Here is a 14,643-nt window from a genome sequence, read left to right as displayed (position 1 = left end):
CAGCGTTTCCTTTTTATAAATAAAAATTAAAAAAAGAAATGGGAGTCGGGTGGTAGCTCAGCGGGTTAAGCGCATGTGGTGCAAAGCGCTAGGACCAGTGTAAGGATCCCAGTTTAAGCCACGGCTCCCCACCTACAGGGGAGTCACTTCACAAGTGGTGAAGCAGGTCTGCGGGTGTCTATCTTTCTCTCCCTCTCTCTATCTTCCCCTCCTCTCTCTATTTCTCTCTGTCCTATCCAACAACGATGACATCAAGAACAACAATAATGACTACAACAATAAAACAACAAGGGCAACGAAAGAGAAAATAAATAAATTAATATTAAAAAAAGAAATAGGATGTTAATACAGAAAACAAAAAGGATTGAGAAAGTATAGAAAAGTATACATAGAAATGAAAATTGACCATATGTCTGACAGTCTAAAATAAGATAGTGACTGTTACTTTCCTCCAACTATCTCCATCTTCATAATAGAAAATATATCTTCATTGGAAGTGACAGTAGAAATATGTGTGGAAATTTGCTCCACTTAGCATGCTCTACTAAGCCCGAATAAGCTATATAAGATGATGCTTTGTAGTGTGCAATTCCCAAGAAAATCAACTCTTGATTTTAGCAGTCGTCCATGCTTGTAGAATCAATCTTCTGTTATTAATAGTAGAACCCTTTAACAAATGGAGTATCGAGTCCTAGTTGTTATTTTGTTTTCTGAGTGGCCAGTGGAAACCTCTATCCTCCCTAGAGCTGCTTCTGCTGTTAAGTGCTGCTGGGAAATCTGAGGGCAGTATGTGCAAGGATTGTTCGCACATGCTTTTTGCTGTCTTTCCTTTGCTTACACACAGACAATGCAAGATGGTGCTTTTCTATATAACTTATATTTTTATAGTGCACTAGTAAACTTGATTACTAACAGCAGTAGCACTCATGCTTTTGTCTTTTAAATTATTATTATGATTATTTATTTTATGAGGGATATAGCAGAATGGTTATGCAAAAGACTTTTCATGCCTGAGGCTCAGAGATCGGTAGGTTCAATCTCAGGCACCACCGTATGCCAGGCCTGAGCAGTGTTCTGGCAAAATAAAACAATGGAAAGGGGATTGGGGTTCTAGTGCACAATGGTGGAACTCTCAGTTGGAGGTGAGAGTGTTCTGCAGATGTCTATCAAGGGGAGATGAGAAATTGTGCCTACGTGCCAACGGCTATTCTGAAAACCACTAACCCTCTGGAAAAAATGATAGAAATTCATTTAAAATTTGAAGTATTTATCTATTCATTGCACGTGAGATAGTTTACATGAGATAGAGTGAAAAGCTAGAACATGACTGTAGTCCATGCAGCACGGAGAATTCAGTGGGAATCTCCAGGTTGCAAGTCCCACATTCTACTAGTTGAACTATTTCCCTGGCATGTGTACTTTTATATATACATATTTTATTTTCTTGTTTATTTATTTTAATTTCTTTATTTGGGGTTAATGTTTTACATCTGACAGTAAATACAATCGTTTATAGATGCTTAACATTTCCCAGTTTTCCACATAACAATACAACCCCCCCTAGGTCCTCTGTCATCCTTTTTTGGACCTGTATTCTCCCCTCCCCACCCCAGATAGTTTATTATTTATTAGTGGGTAGAGACAGGGAAATTGAAAGGGGACAGGAGATAGAGAAACACCTGCAACCCTGCTTCACCTTGCAGTCCCCTTGCAGGTGGGGAGCAGGAGTTTGAACCTGGGTCCTTGTGCACTGAAATGTGGCCCCGAGCATGTATACTCTTGAAACCTAAGATTAAAATTATTATAGAAATTACCTATTTACATGAAACCATTCTCAGAAAATAGAGATTACAGTTTTTTTTTCTTTTGCCTCCAGGGTTATTGTTGGTGCTCGGTGCCAGCACTATGAATCAACTGTTCCTGGCAGCCATTTTCCTTTCTTCTTTCTCTTTCTTTCTTTCTTTCTTTCTTTCTTTCTTTCTTTCTTTCTTTCTTTCTTTCTTCCCCTCTTTCTTTCTCTCTCTTTCTTTTTATTTTTTTATCCGATAGGACAGAGAGAAATTGAGAAGGGGGAGGTAGAGAGGGAGAGAGACAGAGAGACAAGGCACCTGTAGACCTGCTCCACTGCTTGTGAAGCTTTCCCCTGCAGGTGGGGAGCTGGGGGCTCGAACTGGGATCCTTGAACTTCATACTATGTATGCTTAACCTGGTGCACAACTGCCTGGCCCCAAGATGACATGGATGTATTTAAATAAATGAATGTATTTAAATAACTCTAGTCTAACAGCAAAGCCAATTTCGTTCTTACAAGTTGCTGTAAAATTATTTTCCCCTTTTAATCCTTTCTCTTCCAATGTATTCTTGTGTGACTTTTATCTTTTTTCTTTTCTTTCTTTCTTTATTATTTAATTATTTACTTAAGAAAGGAGACATTAACAAAATCGTAGGATAGGAGGGGTACAACTCCACACAATTCCCACCACCCTATCTCCATATCCCATCCCCTCCCCTGATAGCTTTCCCATTCTCTATCCCTCTGGGAGTATGGACCCAGGGGCCTTGTGGGTTGCAGGTGGAAGGTCTGGCTTTTGTAATTGCTTCCCCGCTGAACATGGGCGTTGACTGGTCAATTTTTATCTATTTTCTTTCTTTTTGCCCTCTAGTTACTTGTCTTGAAAGATGGGCGAATTCTCTGCCTTGAAATGATGAGGCAGGTATTATCTGGGGAAACTAACTGGATCTCACCCCTCTTCCTTTCCTATCCTAAGAAACTGACTGTTAACATTAGTTTTGTCCTCTGCGCTCTCTTCCTTCTGCTTAAGTGATCCCCATGATATAAACTTTTTGTGAATTTCTTTTTATATGATGTTTTTCATAAATTTGTTGTTCATTGCTGTGTAAAAAAGTGACTTTAAAATGACATATATACCCATATTTGCCCATAGTTTGTGGATGGAATTAGAACTACGATGCAAATGCAAATACAGGAAACACATTTTACAGAATACTTCAAAGAATCTTTATTATTAAAAATTTCTTCGTAAAAGCTAAGCCAGTCACTTTTTTTTGAAACTGGGTTATTTGCATTTTAGGTATTAGGGAAAGAGGAACCCCAAGGTGAGAAACAAATCAAAAAGGGCTCTTTGTTAACTTCAGAAATGAGGTTAAATAGAATGCCATCGAAATCACTGGACTGGAATAAGAATGAATACCTTTCTCTGGACAAAAGCAGTACTTCAGATTCTGTTGATGAAGGTAAAGAATTTCTTATATATTGCAATAAATGTTTATGTCTTTTAATGTTTCTATTAGATTGCATAGATTATTTTACTTTATTAGATATAATATTACCTTATAAAGAACAACAACAAAAGGGGTGAAAGATAATAGAATAAAGGAGAAAGAGACTCAGTTTAGTCTCACATATCTCCATTTCCTTCATAAAAAATCTCCACTATACCAAGTCTTTATTTATTTATTTATTTATTTATTTTTTAACCAGAGCACTGCTCAGCTCTGGCTCATGGTGAAGCAGGGGATTGAACCCTAGTATTTTGGAGCCTCAGGCATGAGAGTCTGTTTGCATACCCATTATGCTATCTACCCCCACAATATGCCAAGTCTTTTTTTTTTTTTTAATTTTTTTATTTAAGAAAGGATTAGTGAACAAAAGCATAAGGTAGGAGGGGTACAACTCCACACAATTCCCAACACCCAATCCCCATAACCCACCCCCTCCCCTGATAGCTTTCCCATTCTCTATCCCTCTGGGAGCATGGACCCAGGGTCGTTGAGGGATGCAGAAGGTAGAAGGTCTGGCTTCTGTAATTGCTTCCCCGCTGAACATGGGCATTGACTGGTCGGTCCATACCCCCAGTCTGCCTCTCTCTTTCCCTAGTAGGGTGTGACTCTGGGGAAGCTGAGCTCCAGGACACATTGGTGGGGTCTTCAGTCCAGGGAAGCCTAGCCAGCATCCTGGTGGCATCTGGAACCTGGTGATTGAAAACAGAGTTAACATATGAAGCCAAACAATTTGTTGAGCAATCATGGATCCCAAGCTTGGAATAGTGGAGAGGAAGTGTTAGGGAGGTACTCACTGCAAACTCTAGTGTAGTCCTGCTTTCAGGTATATATTTTGCAGTAGTTTATGGATACGTGTGCACATAAGCTCTCTCTCACAGAAACTGGTGTATATCTAGGTTATGGGACTTTGTTAGAAAGTGAACTACCTGAGATGAAATTAGAGTGTACTATTAAAGGAAAGGTCTCACCCGAGTAATGAAGCTGAAGGGTTGTCATTCCACACGTGAAGTCTCTGGATACATTCTGAGGTGAAGCATGTTGAGGTAGCAATCGTTGCTTTGGTTAGGTTGTGATCGGCAGATGCAATGTTATTTGGTTTGGATTGGGAGATGCATACGGGAAAGTGGGCCCTATCCAAGGGTTCCAGGACTGCTCAGCTCTGGCTCATGGTGAAGCAGGGGAGTCTTAAGGCAACAGATATGGAGCAGTAGTGACAGGTAAACAAATGATGTTGAGTCACCTTTGAGTTTATGTAGGCTACCTCTCATTTTGCTGACAAGGAAAATAAACCTTTTAGTTAAATCTAAATCCCGCAGCTAATTAAATGTACACCTAGCACATCTCTTGGGTTAGTGTTCTTTTTCTGTTTTACCTCAATACTTCCCATATTTTTTTTTGGGGGGCGGAGGATCATCAGGCATATATAATTTCAGTGCTAATTTTTTTCTGATAGAGAGGGAGAGAGAGATGTTTTAGTACCACAGATTCCTGTCAATACCATAGTACTTCATGTGGTGCTGGGACTAAAATCTGGGCCGTTTGCTTGGCAAAGCAAGCATGTGCTCCATGAATCCTCTTTCTGGACCCTCATTCTTCTTTTTTACTTTTCTTTTTAAAAATAATTTATCAAAGGATGAATTGTTATCTTCTGTATGAAAGTAGTCATGATAGTCATCATGAGATGAAAATTAAATCAGTAAGTATCTTCTAAAAGAGAATATAAATGGTTCTCACAAATTCTAGGAAGGGAATCTCTCTGTCAGTAAGTGATTTTTATTTTTCACTCATTGAAATTCTCAGAGGAATAGTAAAATTTCTATGTTGAAGAGCTTTTGACTATGATTATAATTTAGAATAATGGGATGAATTTTTGAAAGAAAAATGATGAGCAGTTCATCATAGTTGCTCCTGAATTTGATCATTGTTGTCCAGTAGTTGACTTCTATTTCAAAAGTTCATATAATTTCAATTTAGTTTTGGAGGAACATTCTATAGTTACAATTTATTAGAAAGACAGATGATAAGAGTTGGTGAGATAGCTCACTTGGATAGTATGCTGCTTTGCAACATATATCATCCAGCTTCAAGCCCCCACTGCATTGAAGGAGGTCTAGGTGTTGTAGTTTCTCTCTCTCTCTCTGCTTTTTTTTTTTTTTAATATTTATTTTCCTTTTTTGTTGCCCTTGTTTTTATGGTTATTATTGTGGTTATTATTATTGTTGTGGTTATTATTATTGTTGTTATTGAGGTTGTTCCCAGATAGGGCAGTAAGAAAAAGAGAGAGGAGGGGAAGACAGAGAGGGAGAGAGAAAGACAGACACCTACAAACCTGCTTCACTGCTTGTGAAGTGAACCCCCTGTAGGTGGGGAGCCAGGGGCTTGAACCGGGATCCTTACTCCAGTCCTCAATTTCACACCATGAGCACTTAACCCACTGCTCTACAGGCTGACTGTGTCTCCCCCCTCTGCTTCTTAGCTTTTTATATCCATCTAAAAACAAATAGCAAAACATGGAATATAGATGGTAGTCTGTATTCCTTTAATAAACCTTTTATTTTGTTGTAGTTAAATAACAGAGATCTAGTTTAATTCTAATATAACTATGGTAAGTAATAAAAGTAATAACCCAGGGGTTCTCTAAAAGTATTATAAACTGGATGATACTTTGTATCACGTTTTCTCTTGTAACCCATGTGTAATGAGTTCAACAATTTATATACTGCCCTTTCTTGACCACTCCAATTAGAACCAGACTAAGAAAGGAAAAGTCAGATAGAGGTTAAAAATATCACCTGTAGGAAGTTGGTGGTGGCGCAGCGGGTTAAGTGCATGTGGCGCAAAGCACAAGGACTGGTGTAAGGATCCCGGTTTGAGCCCGGGCTCCCCACCTACAGGGGAGTCGCTTCACAGGCGGTGAAGCAGGTCTGCAGGTGTCTTTGTCTCCCCCCTCTGTCTTCCCCTCCTCTCTCCATTTTTCTCTGTCCTATCCAACAACAATGACATCAATAACAAAATAATAATAATCACAACAATGTTAAAACAACAAGGGCAACAAAAGGGAAAATAAATAAGTAAATATAAAAAAGAAAAAATATCACCTGTAATATTTTTCTTTTTTTATTTATAAGATGGAAATATTGACAAGACCATAGGATAAGAGGGGTACATTTCCACACAATTCCTATCACCAGAACTCTATATCCCATCCCCTCCCTTGAAGACTTCCCTATTCTTTATTCCTCTGGAAGTATGGACCCAGGATCATTACAGGGTACAGAAAGTGGAAGATCTGGCTTCTGTAATTGCTTCTCCACTGAACATGGGTGTTGGCAGGTCGATCCATACTCCCAGCCTGTCTCTCTCTTTCCCTAGTTGGGTGGGGCTTTGGGGAGGCAGGGATCACCTGTAATATTAATAGTGACAATATTAAGGGTATAAGTATGTGGGAGTGATGTACAGACTGCTGACTGAGCTGTAGAATGAGCTCCATTTATGTGTCTAGCCACAGGCAATGTTGGGCATGCTCCCTGCAAGGGATGTTTGCCTCCAGAGGAGCATCAGTTTCCCTAGACACCTGGGTCACCAGAAAAAGATAGTGTGCAAACCAACTCACTGTCCTCCTTCCATACTTGTACGAGTCAGTTTGGACTGCCATTACAAAATATAGCAAACTGGGGGACTTAACAAAATTGATTTCTTAGGATTCTGAAAGCTAGACTTCTGAGATGGTTTCTAAAAAGAGTTTTCCTCCTGGCTGCTCTTTTGCTATGTTTTCACGTGGCCTTTCCCTGGTATGTGTACACAAAAAAGAGAAATCTATCAACTACATACACTATCTGTAGTGTCTCTTCTGTGAAGCACAGTAATACTAGCGGATCAGCAGTATACCTAGTTCCCATTAGTACAAAACTACTTTCCTAGAAACTCTCTGTCCAAATATAGTCACACGGAGGTTTAAGACTTCAACATGATACATTTTGAGGGGAACACATACTTTCAGTCAATAACACTAATCATCTTCCAAATGGCAGAGTGAATAAAGAGTTAGAGACTGGGGTCGGGCACTAGTGCAGTGAGTTAAGCGCACATGGTACAAAGCTCAAGGACTGCTGTAAGGGCCCTGGTTCGAGCCCCCAGCTCCTCACCTGCAGGGGGAATTGCCTCACAAGCAGTGAAACAGGCCTGTGGGTGTCTGTCTTTCCCTCCCCCTCTTTGTCTTCTCTGACTCTTTTTCTCTCTGTCCTATCCAACAATAATGACATCAATAAGAACAATAATAATAACCACAACGATGATTTAAAAAAACAACAAGAGCAACAAAAGGGAGAAAAAAAGGCCTTCAGCGGCAGTGGATTCATGGTACAGGCACCAAACCCCAGCAATAACCCTGGAGGCAAAAAAAAAAAAAAAAAAGAGTTAGAGACATCAGGAATTACCTGATTTAAATTCATTTAGTTGGGATGGAGTTACATTATCTATAATACACAGTTAATAATAATATTAAGTTAGTCAGTGTTAACCATGTCCCAGTCATTTCATATACATGTAAGCTTGCTTATTTTAAAATTTAGCTATGTAAAAACATTTAAAAAATATATATTATTTATTTATTTATTTAATTTAAACAGAGTACTCTGGTTTATGGTGATATGGGGGATTGAACCTGAGAGTCTCTTTGCATAACCATTATGTTACCTACCGCTGCCCAAAATAAATATTTTAGTTTGCATCTCTGCCCTTAAGGCTAAGAAAGATGTCCAAGATTTAAGATTTTTCATATTTCAGATTTAGGAATGTATATTGTAGATACTCTAATTGTGCTATTTTCTTGTATATAACACAAAAATAGATGCAAACGTGGAGAATAAAATAAAAACCAGTTGCTTAAAGAAGACTTGGTAGCAAATCATGTTCTCTCTGTGTTAAAAATTAAAAAAAAAAAACTCTGGGGCTTTCCATTATAAATGTGTTTTTTTTAATTTATATTTATTCCCTTTTGTTGCCCTTGTTGTTTTATTGTTGTAGGTATTATTGATTTCATTGTTGTTGGATAGGACAGAGAGAAATGAAGAGAGGAGGAGAAGACAGAGAGGGGGAGAGAAAGATAGACACCTGCAGACCTGCTGGAGGAGAAGACAGAGAGGGGGAGAGAAAGATAGACACCTGCAGACCTGCTGCACTACCTGTGAAGAGACTCTCCTGCAGGTGGGGAGCCGGGAGCTCGAACTGGGATCCTTATGCTGGTCCTTGCGCTTTGCGCCACGTGTGCTTAACCCGCTGCCCTAACACTCGACTCCCAAATGCGTTTTTTTAAAAATATATTGATACTTCTTTTTTTAAATTAAAAATTTTTTTAAAGATTTTATTTAATTATGAGAAAGATAGGAGGAGAGAGAAGGAACCAGACATCACTCTGGCATATGTGCTGCTGGGGATCAAACTCAGGACCTCATGCTTGGGAGTCCAAAGCTTTATCATTGCACCACCTCCCGGACCACATATATTTATACTTCTGATCCAGAATAGCAATACAGTTTACTCTGTCTTCCCCCCCTCCTTTTTTTTTTTTTTTTTAAATAAACGAGGAACCAAGCGCTCATTTTCTACTATTTACTGTAAGTTTACTTGTTAGTGTTTTCTGCTTCACTGAAGTTCCCAGTCTACAACCTGGTTGGTTTTTCATTTGTTTATTTGGGTGCTAACGATAAAACAAATTTGTCATATTTATTAGATGAGCATTCTTATAACTTTTTAAATCATTGACAGTTAGCTCAATGAAGTGGGAAGAACAGTGACTATTTTCAAATTTCAAAAAAAGGAATAAAACCAAGAGAATTTTATTCCACCACTTTCCTACCGACAGTAGTAAGAATATTAGTATTGGAGACATTATAATTGTTTGGAGTGGAATGACATGATTGTATTTGCTAGTCTGTTTATTATTAAGGTTAGACTTGACTTGGGAACCCCCAAAGCTCTTTAGTGAAGTGGAAACTAAATCCATAAAACCAAAGAAAATCCAAGTCAAACCAAATCAAGTCATAATCCAAATTCAAGAAAATCACATCTAAATCAGATTAGACCTTGGTTTGGGAACATTTAAGTACAATTAATAAAGAATAAACTCATGTTCTTCACTGGAGCACTGCTCAGCTCTGGCTTGTGGTGGTGCAGGGGATTTGAACCTGGGACTTCAGAGACTCAGACATGAGAGTCTCTTTGTGTAACCATTATGCTGTCTATCTCCACTCAGCTCATGTTCTTAAAAAACAAAAATGAGGGAGTAGGTTGGTAGCACAGCCGCTTAAGCGCACATGGCGCAAAGCGCAAGGACTTGCGTAAGCATCCCGGTTCGAGCCCCGGGCTCTCCACCTGCAGGGGAGTCGCTTCACAGAGGGTGAAGCAGGTCTGCAGGTGTCTGTCTTTCTCTTCCCCTCTCTGTCTTCTCCTCCTTTCTCCATTTCTCTCTGTCCTATCCAACAATGATGACATCAATAATAACTACAACACAATGAAAAACAACAAGGGCAACAAAAAAGGGACAATAAATAAATAAAAATGTACACATTTCTAAAAAGAATAGGCTGCATTAAGAAGATAGTGGTTAGTTATTTAAAAAGATAGAAGGAAATTTTGTTGAAGAACAGAGCCCTATGTATGACTAAGTTTAATTACCATTCATGCTCTGGTATACTTACTGCCAACATGGTTATCCCCATGCCTTGGCTGAACTTCTGATTTTAGAAAGATCTACCCTGGCACCCAGTGGCCAGATAGATAAGTGACGCCTAAACAAAAATTCCCTCCCACCCTCCTTTCACCTTTTCTTTTATAACAATCCTCACAAAATAATTTCATTATTGAGTTTCCATTAAATGAACACTAAAAACATATACGTATAATATTAAAACTCATGATAAGTTACATTCATATGTAGAAATAAAAAAGGTGATATCATTTCTATATTGCTTGTGAGTCCAGGTCACCATTTGCTCGTTGCTGGTACTTCTTAGAGACTTTCTAAGAGCTTTGTTCTTTGTAGGAGTTTACATGTCATATTTAGCCTTCTGTTTGTGGGAAGCTTTCTTTTAGATATACAGTATGACTTTTTCCCCCCCATTATCAGATTATTATAGCTGATAAAACTAGAGGAACTTCTTTCAGATGTACAGGCAAAGTCCTGCAAAAAGAAACTAGAAACCTGCATATCAAGTGATACTTATTAATTAATAAAGGTGAGGACTCTAGAGAAACTGAGTGAAAAAAACTGTAAAATAAGCTAGCATGTTAGGGAAGGGGTCATGATACTAAACACAGATACTAACCTGAGTTAGGGGCTTGTTGTTGTTAGGGCTTCACTGCTTTGGGCCAAGTTTGAGGAAGGGAGTGAAGGAAGGAGGAAGGAAAAGGATATGAGAGAAGGGGTGGGGAGAGAGAGAGAGGTACTGAGACCACAGCACTGAAGCATTCTTCAGTGTAGTGGAACCAGTCTCCAACCTGGGTGGAGAGCATTAAAAAGTAAGTGCACTAACCATGTGAGCTATTTAAAAAAAATATTTCTTTCTTTTTTCTCTACTGAGGGGATTAATAGTTTACAGTCAACAGTAAAATACAGTAGTTTGTACATATGTAACATTTCTCAGTTTTCCACATAACAATTTAGTTCTCTCTAGGTCCTCCTCTGCCATCATGTTTCAGGACCTGAACCCTACGGCCCACCCCTCCCATGAGCTATTTTTGCCAGCTCATGAATTACCGTTTTAAGCATGTGAATTAAACGTTTCCAGTGTAAAGAAAGCCCTGAATCAGAGTGAAAAAGAAAGCAGGTCACAAGTTTAAAAAAAATAGAAGATGGGAGTCTAGCGGTAGCACAGCGGGTTAAGCGCATGTGGCGCAAAGCGCTAGGACCAGCGTAAGGATACCGGTTCGAGCCCCCGGCTCCCCACCTGCAGGGGAGTCGCTTCACAGGCGGTGAAGCAGGTCTGCAGGTGTCTATCTTTCTTTCCCCCTCTCTGTCTTCCCTTCCTCTCTCCATTTCTCTCTGTCCTATCCAACAACAACGACATCAATAACAACAATAACAATAATAACTACAACAATGAAACAAGGGCAACAAAAGGGAAAATAAATAAATAAAATAAAAAAATATAAGATATAATAAACCATGAGTGTTTGGTTACTCAAATTGTAACTGTCTTTCTAAATTTATCTACCTAGTACTTTTTTTTTTTTTTGGTCATGGAACTTTTTCACTCCAGGCCAACTTTCAGATAGAGAGAAACAGATAGACATGGTATTAGAATCACTATATAAGTGCACTAATTCTCCTTAAATGTTATTAAGAATTTAACTATTGAAAAATTGTATTTCTAGGAAACTTCAATGAAATGACTTTTGGGGGGCAGTGTGAGAAACATACAAAATGTTTTGCAGTGTCTTTTGTCAAAATACAAATACTTAAAGTAAAGAGACACTTCAAAGGCCTCAAACTGAGAGAGTTGCTAATGACCAAATAACAATATTTATGTATTACACCAAAGTAAAGGAATCTGGATAAGGAGGGGGAGGGAAAAGAAGGAGAAAACTTTGGGGACCTGGTACATAATGAAATTGTATGTATATGTAGTTAATCCACTGTAAACCATTAACCCCCCAATAAAAAGTTAAACAACAGAATAATGATACTATTATAACCTAGGGAATAAAATGGTTATAAATGAATGCATAAGTAAATAAATTGGGAAGAGAAAATAAAAGTTTTCCTTATAGAACTCCAAATAATATATCTGGATACTCCCTTTTTTCGGAAGTTTAATTCTCCTTCCCCTGATTATGGTCTGATCTTAAGAGATTTATGTCTGAAAAATAGGACATGGAAAGGGGAATATGCTAACTTTTTAGTGGGGAAACTTAACCAAGTGATCAAGGTTAACATCTGTGTAAATCATGGTGGTAAATTGTAACCCCTGAATTTGATCAGAAGAGCACTTCACCTATACTGGTTGCTTTCTCTGTGAACATATGAATTCTTTTTTTTTTTTTTTTAACAGTGAACATGCATTACTTCTAAGTTAGAAAAAAAGCAATTTTTCAAGTCTAATTGGGAAGCTACCTCACAAAAACTTAGCAAATTGCCTAGTTTCAGTGACTCGTTTCTATACAGAAAGCGTTATTACTTGAAGTTGCAGTTGGTCTCTTTTGCCACATATTGATAGAATATTGTTGTAGGGAGAAGGGAAATCAATAGCCACAAGTTCTCTGTGACCAGATGGAGACACAAATCATCTAGTCAGGGGGAAAAGCAATTGTGGGGGCAGAGCTTGAAGAGTTTTTCTCATTCTCTGACCATTACCTTTTATTTTAACTAGACTGCTTCCCATGGATTATGATTGACAGATACTCAATACAGATAATTCTTAGAGCTTGAATTCTGAAATATGGGAAGCTTTTGTAAGTTTTCACTAAACAATGACCAGCATTGAAATAATAAATAATCCCGGTGTTAAAATCACAACATTGTGTTAGATTGCTTTACATTATTTCTATTACTCAACCAGACTCCTGGCTGTCTATCTACCTACCTTTTTTCTTTTTCTTCCTCTTCCCCACACCCTCCCACCCCCATTTGGTTATTCTTTTAAATTAAACTCTTGAAAGTATAAAGTAAAGGTTGAATTTGTGTGATCTGGTCCTGGAGTGAGTTCAGATTCCAGTACAACCACTTTATAGATTTGGCAATTCTCTCTAAGCCTCAGTGTGTGCATCTGGTTAATAGAGATGATGATGATGAGGCCACTTATCACACAAGATTTCTGTGAAGTTAAGATGGGCTATTGCTATTAAGCTATTGCTATCATCACAATTCCTGACATATAGTAAGCACAGGATAAGTATGGACTGGTATATATAATATTTCCAAGGAATTTGAGGAGAGGTGAACTGATATTGCTTCTTCATTTGCTACCAGTAGATTTCAGTATTATTATCATAATCAGATACCCAGGATATTGGGATTTAGCTTTGAAGAATAGTTTTTTTTTTTATTGCCACCTGGGGTTATCTCTGGGGTTCAGTTGCCTACATGACAAATCCACAGATCCTGGTGGCCTTTTTTTTCCCCTTTATTTGATACGACAAAGAATTTGAGGGGGGAGGAGAGATAGAGAGGGAGAGAGAAAAAGATACACACCTATACTGTTTGCTTTTAATGCTTGTGAAACGTCCTCCACTGCAGGTAGGGTGCGGGGGCTCGAACCTGTGTTCTTGTGCTTGGTAAACACGTGTGCTTAACTTGGTGGCACTACCACCCCAACCAGAAGAATACTTTTCAATTGGACTTATATGGTCTTTTAATATATGGTGTTGGGAATAGTTTGTGAATACAATACTTATCTTGGGGAAGGTGTCAACTTTAAATCAAACTTGAGTCATGCAGCAGTTAGTGAGTGCACTGCTATTAGAACCATTCATGACAATACTCACTGCGTGTGTGTGTACAACTTGCTAATCATGACAGATGTCACCGGGTGTTTCAGTAATGCCCTTGTCACTTTTGAGATGATATATTATGTCAAGTGATATGTTATGGGGAATTAATAATAATATTAATCATTTCCATATTTTGGGTTTTTTGACATTGAAATATTTATTACACATAGTCTATCTTATATATAGTTGTACTAAAACACACATACATAAAATGTAAATAATTCCCTGGAGTATGGTGATCATTGTAATGACATTTAAAAACCACTTTGTGCCCCAAGTAGCAAAGCCTTGAAGCTATTATTATTACTTTTTGTAGTTAACTTCACTTTTCGTTCTGTGTTTGTTTCTCCAGAAAATATTCCTGAGAAAGATCTTCATGGAAGACTTTATATCAACCGTATTTTTCACATCAGTGCTGAGAGAATGTTTGAGTTGCTCTTTACCAGTTCACATTTTATGCAGAAATTTGTCAATTCTAGAAATATAATAGGTTGGTCGTATGTTTTTCTTTTTTTATCTAATTACAACTTTGAGAAAGTTTCATTATCCTTAGTGGTTAAGCCTATATAAGTTCTGTTGTAGGAGGGAGAATTATTATAAGTATGTTAGGATATTTTGTACAAAGCAGGAGCATGTGGTTTAGCTTATTATATAATATTAGAAAACAGCAGCAGAGATTTATATAAAAGTGATTCATGTGACATAGTCAAAAAGAAAGTTATTGCATAGCAATTTAAATATAGTTTATAATCTGGGCATTTTATTAACTATCAGATATTATTGATTTCAAATTTTCAGTAACCATGGTTATATATTCATATATCATACCATTTATAAAGATTCAAGTACAAA

The 14,643-nt window shown here is 37.9% G+C and overlaps 1 protein-coding gene across 3 annotated transcripts in view; it reads left to right on the top strand.

Annotated features, from left to right (window-relative positions):
• Positions 1-14,643, top strand: part of GRAMD1C (GRAM domain containing 1C) — a 52,930-nt gene that overhangs the window by 14,595 nt on the left and 23,692 nt on the right. For all 3 annotated transcript variants that reach the window (XM_060198339.1, XM_007516319.3, XM_060198338.1), the window contains 2 exons: positions 3,093-3,255; positions 14,144-14,281. In XM_060198339.1, coding sequence (XP_060054322.1) covers positions 3,093-3,255; positions 14,144-14,281 — 301 coding nt within the window. The remainder of the gene's footprint in view (positions 1-3,092; positions 3,256-14,143; positions 14,282-14,643) is intronic.

The sequence above is a fragment of the Erinaceus europaeus genome, chromosome 9 (genome assembly GCF_950295315.1).
Source record: "Erinaceus europaeus chromosome 9, mEriEur2.1, whole genome shotgun sequence".
Classification (NCBI taxonomy): Eukaryota; Metazoa; Chordata; class Mammalia; order Eulipotyphla; family Erinaceidae; genus Erinaceus; species Erinaceus europaeus.
Note: the sequence above shows the minus strand (reverse complement) of the source record. Positions and strands in the feature narration are given on the sequence as shown.